Raw genomic sequence first — 18615 nt, 5'->3', positions numbered from 1 at the left:
GGATCGCTCCGGCGGGCAGCGTGAGTGGAGGCGAACTGTTGCTTCCAGCGCTGCCCCCAGCCATGACACTGCGTCATGGCAGAGCCGCCCCTGGCCCTCAGCTGCGCTTCTCTTCTTCTCTGATTGGCCGCGAGATCAGCGGCCAGCAGCAAAATCTGATAATTCAAAATTCAATGGGTAGCGGCCATGAGGCCGCGATCTACAGATCAGGCGGTCATGATCTACCAGTAGATCGCGATCGACCTATTGGGCAGCCTTGGGCTAGATATTGCCAGGGAGGGCTATGGGATTTATGCCGTCATCATGGGATAGGCTACAAGCTCTATATTAAAGTACAAGTTGAGTTGGTAACAGAATTTCATCAAACAAGCTTAGATAGAAGCTAGGACCTGGGACCAGAAAGCTGGAGGCTGTGGCCTGAGGTGCATTTCCCATACCTGGATACATCTGCATTGGGTATAGGAGTTAGGGCCTGTCAGTTAGAGCCATTACCGTATGTCTACAACCCAAGACTTACAGGGTAGGGGAGCAAAGCTGAAAAACTTTGGGAAGTATTTTAGAGATACCATGACCCCTCTCTTAGCAACACCACTGCTTATGCTCGGACTACCGGGACAGCTGTCTGAACACAGACCATGTTCTCAGAACCATGCCCCACTTTCTTAGGGAACAGTATGAAGGTGTTGCATGGAAGGCCCTCCAGCACCCCATAATGACCGGTCACCCCACTCTCATACTAAAGGAAAGGCGGTATATCCTGGTAAAGTTAAAGAATATGCTTCCTTCCAGTTGAGCGAATGGATGAAGGTAAGTGGTTGCAGCACAGGGACACCAGCAGGATGCATTTCTCAATCCAAATGCGCGATTTAGTGAGTACTGTATGTGGACTGTTCCGCATCGCGAGAATGCTGGAGAAAAAGATGCCTAATTATCTGTTTTATCCTTATCCCAGATCAGTGCTGCTTTCACATGCGGCTGTTTATTCCCTCTCCAGTATGTAATATAGTCAGTGACCTTTTACAGATCTGACACAAACAACGATTGACCTTTATCTAGTGTGACCTTCTTACCACCTCGTGTGTTCTGTCCTCAGGGAACATCGTGGAGTGGTGTCTGCCTCAAGACATGGATCTGGAAGGGGTGGAATTCAAATCCATGGCCAGCGGCTCCCACAGAGTCCAGTCCGACTTTATGTAAGTGGTTGTGGTGGGCATCGGAAAAAAAAATCACTCAAATGGTGAGCCTAAAAAAACAAAATGTATCTCCATGACCTAAGAAAAGGAAACTGAGCTAGTATAGTTGAGGTGAAGCAGTGGGAAAGTCCATAGGGAACAGTTCTTCAGTCACAGCAACGTCTACAAACTGCAGCATTCTAATTGGCCCGAATGGTATGGCGTACTATTACTACAACCTATCTGAAAACTAGCAGTTTGAGAGAATGCTGTCCACCCAATCGCGTTAGATGAATTTCCATATGGACTTTCTGGCAGGCTTGGCTCAACCATACTATCACCAAGGAAACGCTTCATCTTATCTTTATACATTTGAAGTACTTTGACAAACTGGATTACATTCACACCTGTGATTGCTGGTTGCATAATTACTGCTCTAGAGCTCTCCATGTGCTCTACTGTAGTAGCCATCTGGTATCAGTCAGATGCTACTGAGATGGGAGTGCACATACACATCTCCAGTAAAGCTTATTTCACACATGAGATAAGTCTTTGAAAAATAAAGGACCAAAGATTATCTACAGATAATCTTCGTTAAAAAAAAAAAGAAAAAATTACAAAAGACCACCAAAGATAGTGTCTAAAGATATTTGTCTCAATCCTTTCAAATCCATCCAGGTGGATCTGATCTGCAGTTGATTGTTTGTTAAAAAGGTGTGTATGAGATCTAAAGCGCATGCATGAAAAAGAAAGAATGGACTACAAAAGCATTTCTTAGTCCTGTTGCAGGAACTGATCTTTTGTATGTGTACAGCATCTTTAGAACGATCAGTCTTTCAAACCTCCCTGACAAACCTCTGCTGCAGATTGATTCCTCGTCTCCCAAAGTCTTTTATCCTTGCATGCAAGTGTGATTCAAATTATATGCAGATTGGAATTGGGTTAATCAAATGCATTCCCTCACAATTAGGACTGGCCTAGTTCCAAGCTGCATAAAATTTGCCTGCAAGCCGGAAGTATTCAGATTAGTTAAAATTCCATCCTTATAGATTGTCAATAAGCACTATATATGTCCAGAGTGCACAATTATTCAAATATCACTGTCTCTGAAAACTTTCTTGTATTTAACAACACCGCATCCGCAAAAACAATACCACGGTAGCTATGTGGAACACTCGACTACGCTGTGCTCACACCGATTTTCCACCACCAAGAAAACTCCAATAATCCACACTCGCCAAGTCCACAGACTCTTATCACGAAAGTCTGTCAGCACTTTGAGAGGGTAGGGCTCCCCCTCCTGCTTGGTAAATTGTGTGTGTATATAGTTCTAACTGGTTTTTAGGCTGCTGAAATAATTTGTATGGAATGATGATTGTAAAGCTCAAAGGGAAGGTGCGGTCAAGAAAAACAAAAAAAAAAAATCTACTTACCTGGGATTTCCTCCAGCCCCTGGCAACCTATGTGTCCCTCACCACTGCTCCGATTTCCCGGGATCCCCAGACGTACTGCGCCAGCGCAGAGTGCTCCAGACCACACGATCACGAGCAGTTCGGCAGTGCGCAGATGTAGAGGTCGGCATCTGCAACAGGGGGGTATCCCGGGGCACCGGAGCTGCGGCGAGGGACAGATAGGCTGCCAGGGGCTGAAGGAAGCCCCAGGTAAGTAGATCTTATTTTTTTCCTCTGCTTGCTAGGCCTGAACGATTTTAGAAAAAAATTGAATTGAGCGATGTCTGTCTGAAATTGCGATTTTGATTCGATTTACGATTTCCTTCATATCAAGCTTTGTTTCCCCTCTGTGCCTATTTGTTCCCCCTTTGTCCCCGTCTTTCTTTGTGCTCCCTTTGCCTCTTTATGCCTTCTCTGGGTCTCTCTCTTGCCCCCTTTGTGTCTCTGTGCCCGCTCTGTGTTTCTCTGTGGCTCCTCCGTCACCCAAGCTGCATCAGTTCTGGACATAGCTTCCAGCACGAGTCCAGCGATGCCAGTCTATCCACTTCACCTCCTGCAGGCTCCAATGCACGGAATACTTCCTGTATGTCATGTGACATACAGGAACCCAGAGTTTTGCCAAGCACAAGAGCCGACAGAGGGCGATAGAGGACGGACAGCGTTGGACTCTTGCGGAAGATATGTCCAACGCTGCGGGCCGCACGCGCCGGGACTTTGGGGAAGTTTGAAGCTTTGACGATTCTGAAATTGTGATCTTGGTGATCATGATTTCGGTTTAAATACAATTTTTATCTTTCACGCCTACAGCTTGCACATTAATCCAGGATTGATCTTCATTCCAATCAGTAGCTGATACTCCCTTTCCCACCAGAAATCTTTACTTTTTCTCAAATAGATCATGAGGTGGTCTGTATTCCTGAAATTGTTTGGAGCCCCTCCCACAGTGTGATGTCATGACCCTGGTCCTGACCGTTTCCTGTCTGTGAACCTTGTTGCATTGTGGGAAATTACGGCTTTTTTCCAACTGTTAAGCAATATCTCCCTCTGTGCATAGAACTCTCAGTAACTAACATTCCGCACAGATCACCTGGCAGAACTAAAGATGTCACCACCAGCGATACATTTCAAAATGTAAATCGGAGAGAGGAAAGATTTTAAAATGGGCTAACACTGATTAAGTTATTTAAAGTGAATATTGTAAAACATGAGCAAATTTATTAATTATGCTATTTTCTCTGCAGTTCCTATTTAAAGAGGAACTGTAACATAAAAAGATCCCCTGGGGGGTACTCACCTCGGGTGGGGGAAGCCTCCGGATCCTAATGAGGCTTCCCACGCCGTCCTCCATCCGTCAGGGGTCTCGCTGCAGCCCTCCGTGGAGTCCGGGCAGCGGTGACGTCAATATTTACCTTCCTGGCTTCTGCGCAGGCGCTCTGACGGCTGTCGGCTCCGAACTACACGGAAATACCCGATCGCCGTCGGGTCCGCTCTACTGCGCAGGCGCAAGTTTCCTGCGCCTGCGCAGTAGAGCGGACCCGAATGAGATCGGGTATTTCCGTGTAGTTCGGAATGGAAAGCCGCCACAGCGCCCCCGCTGGAGCCAGCAAAGGTAAATATTGAACTGACAGTCAGCACAGTCGCCGGCTGTTCGGAGGGCTGCGGAGAGACCCCCGTGGGACAGAGGACGGCGTGGGAAGCCTCATTAGGATCCGGAGGCTTTCCCCACCCGAGGTGAGTACCCCCCAGGGGATCTTTTGAATGTTACAGAGTCTCTTTAAGGCCTGTACTCACCGCACAATGGATCAGGGAACTCAAAGTAATGGGACCTGATAAAGGAGCATTCCCCAATCCATCTTCCTACTCGCGGGAACACACGACGGGCACGAACGAGAGTTCAAACTATTGCAGCACTTTGCGCAGGTGTCGTCGGGGATCTTAAAGATCAGATCTGCTGTGACTGTCTGGATAAGTGTAATGGTTAAGGGCTCTGCCTCTGACACAGGAGACCAGGGTTCAAATCTCTGCTTTCCCTGTTCAGTAAGCCAGCACCTATTCAGTAAGGAGACCTTGGGCAAGACTCCGTAATGCTGCTACTGCCTATAGAGCACGTCCTAGTGGCTACAGCTCTGGTGCTTTGAGCCCGCCAGGAGAAAAGCGCAATATAAATGTTTTGTTGCCTTGTCTATTGTGAATGGAGGACACTGAGCTGACAAACTCCTGTGATAAGTCAGTGTATTTGGTGAGTTTTCTTGGTGGCGCAGTATCGGTGTGAGAGCTTAGCATGAACAAGTGTTGCACATAGTGGTGGTGGAACTTGGAAGAGCTGTTAAATAAGGGACCCCGCATTAATTTCTGCCAAAGGTTTCAGTTTACATAAAATTTATTGGCTAACTTGTCCGGATTACCCAGAAGCCTTTGCTGAGCACATTTTCGTTTGCTGGTGTCACTGCAGTTGTGATTTCCATTGCTGGACGAACTGACTGGAGCACACTTTCACATGATGTGTTTAGGCAGCCTATGCGATCGTAAAATATTCATTAAAACATGAAAATATTTGCCTGTCTAATTTTCTTTCCTTGAACGTGATATTCATTCCCATACATTATTTAAGCACACGCTTCATTTATATGCTCCCCCGTCTCATCCAGCAGCCCATTTTGCTGCAGATCTCTGAGTTTTGTAATATATTCATTTATTTCTCATGCGACAGTGGCTAATAATCACTGCTGAGAATTATGAAGCTGGCTGCCAGTTGCATTCTATTTCCAAGCTAAGAAAAAAAAATAAACTTAGTAGTCTAATACTGATAAACATAGTAAAGAGTTTTTACTAAACCTAGTGAAAATAAACTGAAAACTGGTATGCAAATCTTTATTTTTGGCATTTATTAAAGGACAAGTTTACATGGTAGTGTAGTAGCTAGTGTTTCCGCCTTGCGGCACTAGAAATTTTGTGGGTTTCCTCCAGGCACTCCAGTTTTTACCCACATACTAAGAGCAACATACTGGAAAGATTTTGTCGTTAAAAAAAAAAAAAAAAAAAAAAAAAAAAAAGGAACTCATTTGTCCTGTAGTAGAATGTAGTAAATTTATCTTATTTTTCGTAATATAAGATGATCCGGCATATAAGACACACCTAGGTTTAGAGGGCAAAAATTTAGGGAAAATAAACTAAACATAGGTCCGTCTGTGGTGCAGGGGCATATTATAGACCTTTTCCCCGTTAGCTGTCTCTATCTAAGCTACACTGCCCAACTACACTAACCTCTACTACACTTCACTAACCCCTGCTGCTGCCACCACCAATTACACTACACTAACCCCTGCTGCCGCCACCACCAATTACACTACACTAACCCCTGCTGCCGCCACCACCAATTACACTACACTAACCCCTGCTGCCGCCACCACCAATTACACTACACTAACCCCTGCTGCCGCCACCACCAATTACACTACACTAACCCCTGCTGCCGCCACCACCAATTACACTACACTAACCCCTGCTGCCGCCACCACCAATTACACTACACTAACCCCTGCTGCCGCCACCACCAATTACACTACACTAACCTCTGCTGCCGCCACCACCAATTACACTACACTAACCCCTGCTGCCGCCACCACCAATTACACTACACTAACCTCTGCTGCCGCCACCACCAATTACACTACACTAACCCCTGCTGCCGCCACCACCAATTACACTACACTAACCCCTGCTGCCGCCGCCGCCAACTACACTAACCCCTGCAGCCATCGCCAACTACACTAACCCCTGCAGCCATCGCCAACTACACTAACCCCTGCAGCCATCGCCAACTACACTAACCCCTGCAGCCATCGCCCCCTACACTAACCCCTGCAGCCATCGCCCCCTACACTAACCCCTGCAGCCATCGCCCCCTACACTAACCCCTGCAGCCATCGCCCCCTACACTAACCCCTGCAGCCATCGCCCCCTACACTAACCCCTGCAGCTATCGCCCCTACACTAACCCCTGCAGCCATCGCCCCCTACACTAACCCCTGCAGCCATCGCCCCCTACACTAACCCCTGCAGCCATCGCCCCCTACACTAACCCCTGCAGCCACCGCCCCCTACACTAACCCCTGCAGCCACCGCCCCCTACACTAACCCCTGCAGCCACCGCCCACTACACTAACCCCTGCAGCCACCGCCCACTACACTAACCCCTGCAGCCACCGCCCACTACACTAACCCCTGCAGCCACCGCCCACTACACTAACCCCTGCAGCCACCGCCCACTACACTAACCCCTGCAGCCACCGCCCACTACACTAACCCCGGCTGCCTCCGCCAACTACGCTACACTAACCCCGGCTGCCTCCACCAACTACACTACACTACACCTGACCCTGCTGCTGTAATTCTCTCCTTGTCCGTCTTGCTCTGGTCATCTGAGGGCGCAATCATTCAGAATGAAGCTCTTCAGGATCATAGCTGCTACGCTTCTCTTTGCCACAGTTTCCATCTGTAGACTGCAGCCTTACGATTTACATGCGCCAGCATCCACTCCGGCACTTCCTGGTTACAGTACCATTACTGTGTGACCTGAGTGACCCTTGCACAGAGGATCTATATTCCTCCTATTTGAGAACTAACTTGTACCTGAGTTATATCTGACAGCTGCTGCAAACAATAAAGCAGGGGTCCCCAAACTTTTTCGATCAAGGGCTGGGTCAACATACTTCAGACTGCTGGGGGGCCAGAGTATACATATAATTATGTAGAAAAACTTACAAATGTACTTAAAACTTACTTAAATTGAACCAAGGTATTGTAGACAGCACCTATTAACATGGGCAGCTCTCATGTCTCCCATTTATCCAGAGACCATATTATGCCACCAACACAGCATGTGCAGATAGTATGCCCCCCAACACGGCTTTCTGGCTTCCATGAGGAAGGGTGGTGCCAGCACTGCTATGCTATATGTGGGCCACCAATATTTGAAGATGCAGTGGGCAACATCTATAAGTAATACATTTTGTGTGTTGGGGCCAGTGAAAAAGCCTCGGGGGGCTGCATTCGGCCCACGGGCCTTAGTTTGAGGACCAATGCAATAAAGTGTGAACTTTGCCTCTGCTACCCCCCTAACAAGCGTTTGTTTAGACATTGAACAGGTGCGAACATCACTGACTTCACAGATCCGCAGGGAAATGTGTAATGAGCAAAACTGCTGCTGTGCAGATAAATGGTGTATGCGGAATTAGGTTCATGAGGAGCTTAGTAATTGCTTTCCTTCTCACTGGCGTTCCTGAGTTTATGTACAGTTCAAGGGACCTTTCAACCCCAGGCTGCTTATTGTTTACATGCAGTTCCCCACTACATCAGTTTGTTCACTAGCACCACTGTACAACAGCTTTACATTTAAAGATAGCCATACATCTAGCTATGATGGGCAGATTCGACCAAAAGACAGATCTCTCTCTAATGGAATCTGATCAGAGAGGGATCTATTGGCTGCCCACACACTGCAGGATGATTCCTGAACAATTTCATGCTGAAATCGATTCAAAATCGGCCTTGTGACGCTGCATCCACAGCCTCACCGGCTCAATGCTGTCCTTCTAATGTGCAATGTGCCCCCCTCCAGTTCACTATACAGTACCTGCCTGTGGCCGCCGCTTATCCTCCGCTGTGTCCTGGCGCAGTCCTTCATGCATACATGCGCCCTACGTGGTTGCTGGCGTACATGCGGGCACGTGTGTGACATCATACACCGACCCACCCCCCACCCCCCCGTTTCCCCAGCAACTACGTGGGGTGTGTGTATGGACAAGGACTGCACCCGGAGACAGCGGAGGATAAGCAGCGGCCACAGACAGGTAATGTATAGTGAACTGGGGGGCACAATACACAGTAGAGGGTACAGCGTCGGGGGTTTTGTCGCTTTCATCGCTCGCTGTTACTCCCAAGGCACCCGATCAAGCAAGTCGGCACTACAGCTTGTAGCATAGCCGACTAATTAATGCGATCAATTTCGGCCCGAAATTGGTTGCATTATTAATTGGGTATGCACTTAGCGTCCCCAATTTTCATCCGATTCCAATTATAATCAAATCTGATGATCGATCGGCTGCCAAGTTGCCTGATTTATTGTCAACTTTAGTCTGCCGGTTAGTTTGGCCTTTCCCAGCAAGCTGTAGCCTTTCTGTTGCTGTGCATGGCTGGTGTGTGATGGCCCATACTCACGGGCTACAGTTGTCCCTTGTCGCTCACACACAGGAGCGTGTGCGCGACAGCTCGTCGCCAGGTCCCTCCGCATACACACGCGGAAGAGGGATGAGTGATGCAAAGGAAGCTGTCGCCGACGTTCCATTGAACCCCCCCCCCCCCCCCCCCCCCCCCGCCGGAAGTTCCGTGAATTTGCTATTGGTTGCTGTCGCTAGTCCGCATACACACGCGGACTAGCAACAGTTGCGGCGGCAATTGCCGCCAATCGCCTGAGCGACGGTTCGGGGTGCGCGCGTGCCACGTGGTTGCGGCGACAATTGTAGCCATAAGTATGGGCCATAAGAATTTCTCACATCTCTGTTATCTGCACGCCAGGGCCCATATGCAATTCACTTTTTCTCCTAGGTGAGATTTTCACACCTTGTCAATAAAATGCCTTTTAAACCACCAGCAAGCAGAATAACTTTGACTGTGTTTTTTCCACTCCTTTTCGGTACTTTTTCAATTCCAAAGTGCCTAAAAATTATTTTAAGAGCAGATGGAATAATCTGCCCTAGGAGAAAGTTCATTGCATATTAGCCCAGGTCTTTTACTCATGCTGTATGTAATCCATACACTGAATAACAATCCACCGATTATCAGACCTGATCTATAGTTACCAGATCACAGCTGTGAGTTGTGAGGTCACACACAGCCATGGGTAGCAGTGGAGGGGTTAGCAGAGAGGCGGAGCAAGCAGGCCCATGGCAGTGTTAATCTGAGTAGAAAAAGAGCGCTCCATAGTGTGTTATCTTTAAAAACCGCTTTATTCACAAGATAAAAACATACAAGATTTGAAATGTATATTCGCTCATCAACAGACAGGCTTATCCGCTTATCACCCAGGTGGTTTACACATCCGAGCTGTGGCCAGCAGCGCGACCTCCGATGATCAGGATATGTGGCTCGCGAGGGGGTGAGCGGGGCCTACTCAAAATGTGCCATGAAAGCGTTGTCTACATTTCCTTTGGGGGGGGGGGGGGGGGGGTAGACCCACCCCGCCTTCCCTCAGAACTTCCTCTACACAGTGTTCCCCAACCCTGTCTTCAAGGCCCACCAACCGTGCATGTTTTGTAGACATCCACAGAGGTAGTTAATGAGCTCTGCTGAGACACTAATTCCCCCACCTGTGCATGTTTGTGGTTTTCTGCAAAACTCTGTTTTCTTTCTGTCCTGTGCAAGAGTCCAGGCCCACTTTAAACAAAAGCTGAAAAAAAATATCCTATAAGAAAAGTTGAATTGAGTAAGGGCCATTGTGTGATTCCTTTCCTTTTCTTTTTCAATATTTTTTATTGGAATTTCCAAAAAATTTTAACAATATGCCAAGACTATATTAAAACAATATAAAAATAAACTTACTTTTTACATTACAGCAGTCAAATGAGAAATATACTGTTGATTTTTCAAATATACATTCAGTTTCAGTTATACATAAACAGTGTATAATAACTTTCCCTTATAAATCAATGGCTAGTATCTCTTAAGATGATTGCTGAGTTTAGTATACTTGTTGCTATTCTTAAAAGGTTAAATATGTGCATCTCTACACGCAAAAATACGCATAAAAATACACATGAGTGCAACCCAATGAGGTTTTACGCATAATAACGCGTAAGCGCGTAAAAAACGCGTCAAACGCCACTTAAACGCGCGATAACGCGCAAAAATCACTAAACGCGCAGAAAACGCCTAGTAAACGCGTAAAAACCACGTAAATAGCGCGTAAATATGCAAATAGTGATTCCTTTCCTTTTCATTGCAGCTACTTCAGGAAAGGCAGCTTCTTTGGCCTGGCGTGCTTTGCCAACATGCCTGTGGAGAGTGAGCTGGAGAGAGGCGCCCGGATGAAGTCTGTGGGCATACTGTCCCCTTCCTACACCCTCCTCTACCGCTACATGCACTTTCTGGAGAACCAAGTACGGTAAGCTGACTAGCTAGGTTATCAACTTTTTAAAGTGTTACTGTCGGGAATAAAATAAAAAATTATTTATTTTTATCTGGTAAACAAGTAATACGGATGCTAAGCAGGCAATCCAAAAGTTAAAATCACTATTACTTTTCTTGTTGATAAATGATCATTCCCCAGTTTACCGACTCTTATTTGGTACACAGAAAGGAAGTTGCAGGGCATGCTGGGTTGTCCTTTTTTTGCTTTTCTACTTTCCCTCATACTTAACTAATGCAGCCTGATTGGCTGAAGCCTCTTTCCCTCCTGTTTTCCCCTCCCACACCTCTGTTTCTCTCTGGCCAATATTTCTCATGCTGAGACAATGCACTTTCTACAGTGAATGCATCGCCACAGGAAGTAGTTATGGCAAATTCTATACCTGCATTTAAAGGGGGCTTAGATGCTTTCCTTGCGCTGAGACATCCATGGCTACAATTACTTGGTAATGCCCAGTGATGTTGATCCAAAGCACAACACCAGCCTGCTCCCTCACATATCCCTGTTGATCCAGAGGAAGGTGAAAAATCCTAACAAGTCATGGTCCAATTCGCCCCAAAAGGGAAAAAAATCCTTCCCGACTCCAGATGGCAATCAGATAAAAACCCGCATGGGAGCAGGAAATGCGCGGGGAAGTTAGGTGAAGGTGGTTGGAGGACCGGAGGGGGCAGTCTGGTGTATACCTGTGAACAAGCTCAGAGATGTAGGAAGGGCAGGATTAAAAAAAAACAAACAAAGAAAAAAAACACTGAAATCCATTTCTGTGGTTTCAGGGGAGATGTGACAGCTGGAACAAGCCATAGCAGTCCCCCTCCAGATTGCTCAGTTTGCTCACTCTGTATTGGGAACACGAGGATCAGGACTGGTGGGGGTGGACCGAGGAGTAAGGGCTTCTTTCACACTATAAGCATTTGCACTGGCTTTTGTGCACATAGACACACGGAAACGCATGTGATGATAGTCTATTGTGCCGCTGCGTTTTCAGGAGGCATCTGCAATATTGCATAGCATTAAAAAATACAACCGGCACTACTTCCCACACAACGCATGCGTTTCCTCATCAACTGTTATCTGCATGGCTGCATCATTTTAAAGCTTCACACATTTGAGTAAAAACATCATGAAATGTGCATCTATTCTGAATTAAAGCGGACCTGAACTCAGAACTTCCTCTCTGCTCTAAAATATAAGCAACAGTATAATAACCTTTACTGATAAAGATTTCTTTGTTACAGCAGAGCTGATACGAATCCTGCATTAAATCTGCAGTGTGTCTACTTCCTGCTTTCATGGAAGCAGACAAAGGGTTAACATCCTGTGTTTACAAATTAGCTGCTCTGCCAAGGCAGCCAGCTGACAGCGCTGTGGGATCACATTACAACTTGTGATTAGACACAGGTGAGGGGGAATTAGACAGGCTAAACTCCCTAAATACATACAGGATGCATTTCTCTGTTTTCCTTCTGTCCTGTGCAAGAGTTTAGGTCCACTTTAACATCTCATTGACCTTCCTAGCCTGTCAGAAGAAAGTTACGGATGGGAGAGAATCCATTGGTAATCATTGCTTTGTTTGCACGGGGTTCACTAAAATCCTTCCTGTTCCTCCTAGTGCAAACATGAAACAGCCCAAAAATCTGATTAACACTTCACTTCAACACAGGCGCTGCACTAAAGAGATACTGAGCTGCTCTGTATTCAGTGTGGAATCTTCCTTGAAAACTCCTCTTTACCTGACATTTTGTGTTGTGATGTTGTGGCTGCAGTATTTCAGGAGATTGTTTTAAAGTGAACCCAAGGTTAGAGTGATGTGGAGGCTGCCATATTGATTTCCCTTTAAACAATACTAGTTGCCTCGCAGCCCTGCTGATCTATTTGGCTGCAGTCATGTCTGAAGTACACCAGAAACAAGCATGCAGCTACTCTTGTCAGATGTGACAATATTGTCAGAAACACCTGATCTGCTGCATGTTTGTTCAGGGTCTATGGCTAAAAGTCTCCATATCCCTCTCACCTCGGGTTCACTTTAAGGCTTCAGAACCCTAACGGGACAGCCATCTTGAACCATTTTTCTAATTCTGTTTTCTGATTTCCATAATTTCTTATACTCCTGTGTTTTCCCCCCAGGCACCAGCTGGAGTTACCCGGTCACTACACTCCTTTAGAAGCCTTCTATGAAGATAAAAAGGGAGTACTGCCCCCGGGGGTGAATGCCCAGTCCTGCCAGCCTACAGTGCACTGGCTGTCCTCCGTGCACAAACATCTGTACCCAGAGATGAAGGTCAGGCCCTCGTCCAATCACATCTCCTCTTTTCTGACACGTATGCCATCGTCCAATCACATCTCTCCTCTTTTATGAAACACATGCCCCCATCCAGTCACGTCTTTCCTCTTTTCTGACTCACAAGCCAACATTCCCTACCAACTATTATTGTGAAGCCAGTGAAAAGGAAAGTGATGTATTTTGGCTTTAGTTGCCGTCTTTGTCTCCATCTGGGATATTTTCTTTAGTTCTGTGTAGATCTCTCCAGTTAGGACTGAGAGCAGCAACAACAATATACCCTGAGTGGAGAAGTATGGCGTTTTATTCATCTTTTTTTTATTCTTTTGTTTTTGCTGTCTGTCACTTTCTGTCCCCAGGACAGTCCTTGTCCATGGTATCCTGAAGTGAGAGGGATATAGAGGCTGAAATATTTAATTTTAAACGCTACCAGTTGCCTGGCAGTCCTGCTGACCCTCTGCTTCTAATTCTTTTAGCCTCGAACAAGCATGCAGATCAGATGTTTCTGACTGAAATCGACTAGATTAACTGCTTGCTTTTTTTTTCATACATTGCTGATGCCAGAATGATCAGCAGGACAGCCAGGCAACTGGCATTTTTTAAAAGAAAACTTCAGGTTCCATTTAAAAACAACGAAAATATCCCCAACTAGGACACCGACAGCAGTAGCCTGCCTGTATGTCAGGCGTTCTGAGTGGAGGTTTCTGTGAAGCTGTTTGACTGTTGAGTTATTTTCCTTCTGTGACTGGAATTTCAGCATCCCTCACCCTCTGTCTCCTTAGATCACCCACCCAGCCGGCTGCATGTCTCAGTTCATCAAGTTTTTCGGGGAACAGATCTTTGTCTTGTGGAAGTTTGCATTACTGCGGAAGCGGATCCTGATCTTCTCTCCGCCCCCTGTGGGCGTGGTGTGTTATAGAGGTACAAAACAATAACTTTCCAGTGGGCTCCTTGTTTGAATATGATTAAAAAATGAATACTTTTGCAAAATCAAGAAAAAAAAAATAGCTATTTTACCAATTCATAAATTCTCATTGACCCACAGCTGTCTGCTCACACCTAAACAGACTTTAAGGGCAACTAAAGCGAGAGGGATACGAAGGCTGCCATATTTATTTCCTGTTAAGCAATACCAGTTGCCTGACTGTCCTGCTGATCACTTTGCTATTATTGTGGGGGGGAAGGGTCAGACTAACATTGCAGAACATTATAGAGAGGTCCATGGCAATAGCCTGAGGGGAACGACTGTTAAAGGAATATACAAGCTCAATATTTCAAGCCGTAGAGGCGACTTTGATGATATTTTACTTTGTAAGGAATCAATGTGGATATTTAAGCTTGACACAGTGAGCCCCAATGGTTTTAATGCCAGATTGGACCCTTAACCCTTCTTAAAAGTAGCAAGGTATGGTTGATACGGTGGCATACCCTTAAGTTCCGTCTTTATGGGACAAATGAGGTAAATAATTGCTCTTTTGAGCTGTATTGTTCTTGATATTGAAGTATGGGAGTGCTTGGTTCCGCAGTGAACGATCTATGTGCACCGTGCCTGAAGCCGTTCCACTCCATGATGAGGAGGACTGATAATAAAAACCTATCTCTAGTACATGGAAAGTTTACCTGAAAAGATAGTCTGAACTTCCCTTGTGCCTGTTGGGGTGGATGAAACCATATGGGACTTGCAATGCAAACATTGTGAAGTGTTTCTTTGATCCGTCTGATCTTTGGAATCTATGAGGAATGCTGTTATTTGACAGAATATGGGCAGTACCTAGAGAGAACTTTTGATGTGAAATTTAATTAAAAATTGGAATTATGATGGCTGTAGCATGTGTTGCTCTGAACTCTTCCAGCTGGACTACGCTGCTGCTCCAGGCTGTTGCAGTGCATAAGGCCTCCCAGTGCTGCCTGATTGTGGAGATGTAGACTACGGGATGCTTGGGGACTGGCCAGCACGCGCAGCTCGTCTCTGTCCCCCCTCCCTTCTCTCCTTGTCCTGCCTTTGCTTTCCCTCGATGTCTACTGGAGGATGGACAAGATGTGGGCAGTGAAAAGGATGACACGTCTAGAGCTGGCCACACCTTGAGAAAGAACCTGGGCGGTTCGAAACGCGTCGGTGGGCGGAGCTTCGCTCAGCTGTGCCTCTCAGCAGCGTGTGTCCGACATCACCTCAAGCCCGATGTACTCCTTCCCCGCTGCCAGTGAACTTCCACTAGGAGATCCCCTGCCATGGTAGAGCAGGTGTGACGGGATTTCTGGGATCAGCTGGACCCCTGTGGAGCGGCATTGTCGGGGTAAACGGAGATTGTCAGCGCCAGTGTGGGTGAGATCTCCCTATATGATGCATAAACAGGATGAGACTGTCATCATTACCAATATCCAAGTGAATTGAGCTCGGATTCCTGTCGGTTTATGTTTTGAAAGGGGGCCCCCCAACACTACAAATACGCCAATAGGCACGGTGCAATTGGAGGTGGATGCGCGGGCGAGTGGTGGATGTATGTTTGATGTCACGCCATACACGTATTGCAATTGAAGCAGACATATAACATTCTTCAACAGCTGGTTTATGAAGCAATCTGCTATGCTTTTGTTTTTAAACTCTATGTATTGTTGGCAATGATCAGTGGCTAAGTATGGTTCCTGAGGAGAACCTGTCAGTTTTGTATTCAATAAAGTTTTGTATTCCTTGATGACACGTGGAGCCCAAGCTTGCTTTGTTTTTCTATATGTCCTGCTGATCCTCTGCCTCTAATACTTTTAGCCATAGACCCTGAACAAGCATGCAGCAGATCACGTTTCTGCCATTATTTATTTATTGCATTTATAAAGTGCCAACACATTATGCATTGCTGACATTACTGACCGATCTGACAGGATTAGCCGCATGCTTGTTTCTGGTGTGATTCGACACTAATAGAGCCACATAGACCAGAAGGACTACCAGGCAACTGGCATTCTTTAACCACCTAACACCCACAGCGCTAACACCCCCCCCCCCCCTAAAGACCAGGAGTTTTTTTATGCAGTGCTGCGCTGTGCAGGCTTTTCAGCCTCCTGCGCAGCCTAGGAGCCCAGCGATCGGACTCGCCACCTTTTTTTTTTTTTGTCCCTAAGGGGACATGCTGCCGGAGGCTCATCGAGGCTCTCTCTCCCTCCCCTTCCTCCCTCCCTCCCCTTCCTCCCTCCCTCCCCTTTCCTCCCTCCCTCCCCTTTCCTCCTCCCCTCCGGTGTGTGGATTGGAACAGGACAGCGATCCGTCCTGTTCCGCCTCTCATAGGCATCAGCCTGTGAAAGGAGGGCGCTCCCTGGCCAATCAGAGGCCGGGGATCGCCGATTTCTTTCCCCTTACGTTTACAAGCAGCCTGCTAGCCGCGATCGGCGGCTAGCAGGCTATTTCCGTGAAGCGGCAGGGAAAGATCGCGCATGCGCGCAGCCGTTCCCTGGGAAACTGCAGCCCCAGGACTTGATGCCAATTGGCATGAGGCGGTCTTTAAGTAGTTAAAAGGAAATAAATATGGCAGCCTCCATATTCTCAGTTCAGTTGTCCTTTAAAGGAGGTGACATGATGAGATAGACGTGTATGTACAGTGCCAAGCACACACAAAACTATGCTGTTCCTTTTTTTTCTTTCTCTGACTGAAAGAGTTAAACACCAGGTATGTAATTGACAGTTTCTGTCTGGGTCAGACTGGGTCAGACTATAGCATAACCCTCACTAATAAGTAATTACAGTCCTAAAACACTTTCCAGTCAGCAAATGGCTTCTGAGAGTGAGAATGAAATAAAAAGGGTCAATAATTCATAGATTTGAGCTCTGGCATATTTAACTGAAGGTGTCATTAAGCAGAGATAATGAAACAGTAAAAACTGAAAAACTAGATATAAAATAAAACTGTGCGATTATCTAAAAAAAAAGGTCATTTTTGGGGGAAGGAGGATGGATAGAATGGTTTATCTCATCAGTTTATTTTCACCTTGGATGTCCTTTAAAGGTAACCTGAAGTGAGAGGTATATTGAGGCTGACATATTATTTGCTTTTAAACCATACCAGACATTTTAGGTTTGATCTCGCACAGGCATTGCACTATGCATTAAAGTGACGCGCAGTGCATTTTTGAGTTGTCTGCAACGGTCAGAGAATCTGAAGTTGAAATCAAAAGAATAAACAGATACTTACCTAAGGAGAGGGAAGGCTCTGGGTCCTATAGAGCCTTCCCCTTCCTGCAGAGTAGCTGCACATCACTCTTAGCTATACCCAAAGTTAGATTGCCTAGAGCCTGATTGATGTTTGTTCCTATCTGTACTCTCTACATGTACTCCTACCATGCGCTAGCTTTGCCAGTGATGAAATGCCTTTTATGTACATACTGTACTTTCAATCAACAAGATTGCTTTATGTAAATTAGGAGTAGGTGGTATCATACTGTAAACTAAGGAGTCAGAAAATTTTTGTACTGACTCCACAGCCCTGATTGAAACTGTCAGCAGTTTTTGATCTCTGGTCTGCAGCCATTTTACCTTCTGCTATCCGTACTGATCCAGTCTGGCTGTGAGTGTGTATTGGGGGCACTAGAATAAAAATGACCTGTTGTTGATTTGCTTCTCCTTTTTCTCTTGTACAGTTTACTGCTGTTGCTGTCTCGCTAACGTCACTTTACCGGGTGTGGGGGCCACGGCTCCGGAGTCCAAGCCTTTCTTCTACGTAAACGTAGCAGATATAGAGAGCCTTGATGATGAGGTGTCCTACGTGGCCTGTGAGTATCCGCCATCATGCTGTTGTCTAGAGATCATCGCTGTAGCTTGTGTTGTACATTTCTTTGCCAATAAGCTTTAGAGCAATTGTGCAAAATCCCCCTCCTGCTGACCCTCATCTCTGCTCTCTCCTGTCTCCTGCTGATCCTCATCTCTGCTCTCTCCGGTCTCTTGGTGACCTTCGTCTCTGCTTTCTCCTGCTGATCTTCGTCTCTGCTCTCTCCTGCTGACCCTCATCTCTGCTCTCTCCTGTCTCCTGCTGACCCTCATCTCTGCTCTCTCCATCTCCTGTTGACTCTCATCTCTGCTCTCTCCATCTCCTGCTGACCCTCATCTCTGCTTTCCCCTGCCTTCTGCTGACCTTCATCTCTGCTCTCTCCATCTCCTGCTGACCCTCGTCTCTGCTGTCTCCTGCTGACCACCCTCTCTGCTGTCTCCTGCTGACCCTCGTCTCTGCTGTCTCCTGCTGACCCTCGTCTCTGCTCTCTCTGTCTCCTGCTGACCCTCGTCTCTGCTGTCTCCTGCTGACCCTCGTCTCTGCTCTCTCCATCTCCTGCTGACCCTCGTCTCTGCTCTCTCTCCGTCTCCTGCTGACCCTCGTCTCTGCTCTCTCCGTCTCCTGCTGACCCTCGTCTCTGCTGTCTCCTGCTGACCCTCGTCTCTGCTCTCTCCGTCTCCTGCTGACCCTCGTCTCTGCTGTCTCCTGCTGACCCTCGTCTCTGCTCTCTCCATCTCCTGCTGACCCTCGTCTCTGCTCTCTCCATCTCCTGCTG

General features: G+C 46.8%; 1 protein-coding gene across 1 annotated transcript in view; it reads left to right on the top strand.

Annotated features, from left to right (window-relative positions):
• The window catches only part of DENND11 (DENN domain containing 11), a 45021-nt gene that overhangs the window by 21727 nt on the left and 4679 nt on the right, over positions 1-18615 (top strand). The window contains exons 2-6 of the mRNA XM_068277851.1: positions 1094-1193; positions 10626-10784; positions 12933-13086; positions 13869-14007; positions 17713-17844. Of these exons, the coding sequence (XP_068133952.1) occupies positions 1094-1193; positions 10626-10784; positions 12933-13086; positions 13869-14007; positions 17713-17844 (684 nt within the window). The remainder of the gene's footprint in view (positions 1-1093; positions 1194-10625; positions 10785-12932; positions 13087-13868; positions 14008-17712; positions 17845-18615) is intronic.

This window comes from Hyperolius riggenbachi, chromosome 3, assembly GCF_040937935.1.
Source record: "Hyperolius riggenbachi isolate aHypRig1 chromosome 3, aHypRig1.pri, whole genome shotgun sequence".
Lineage (NCBI taxonomy): Eukaryota > Metazoa > Chordata > Amphibia > Anura > Hyperoliidae > Hyperolius > Hyperolius riggenbachi.
The sequence above is the reverse complement of the archived record's forward strand: the minus strand, read 5'-3'. Positions and strand labels throughout refer to the sequence as shown.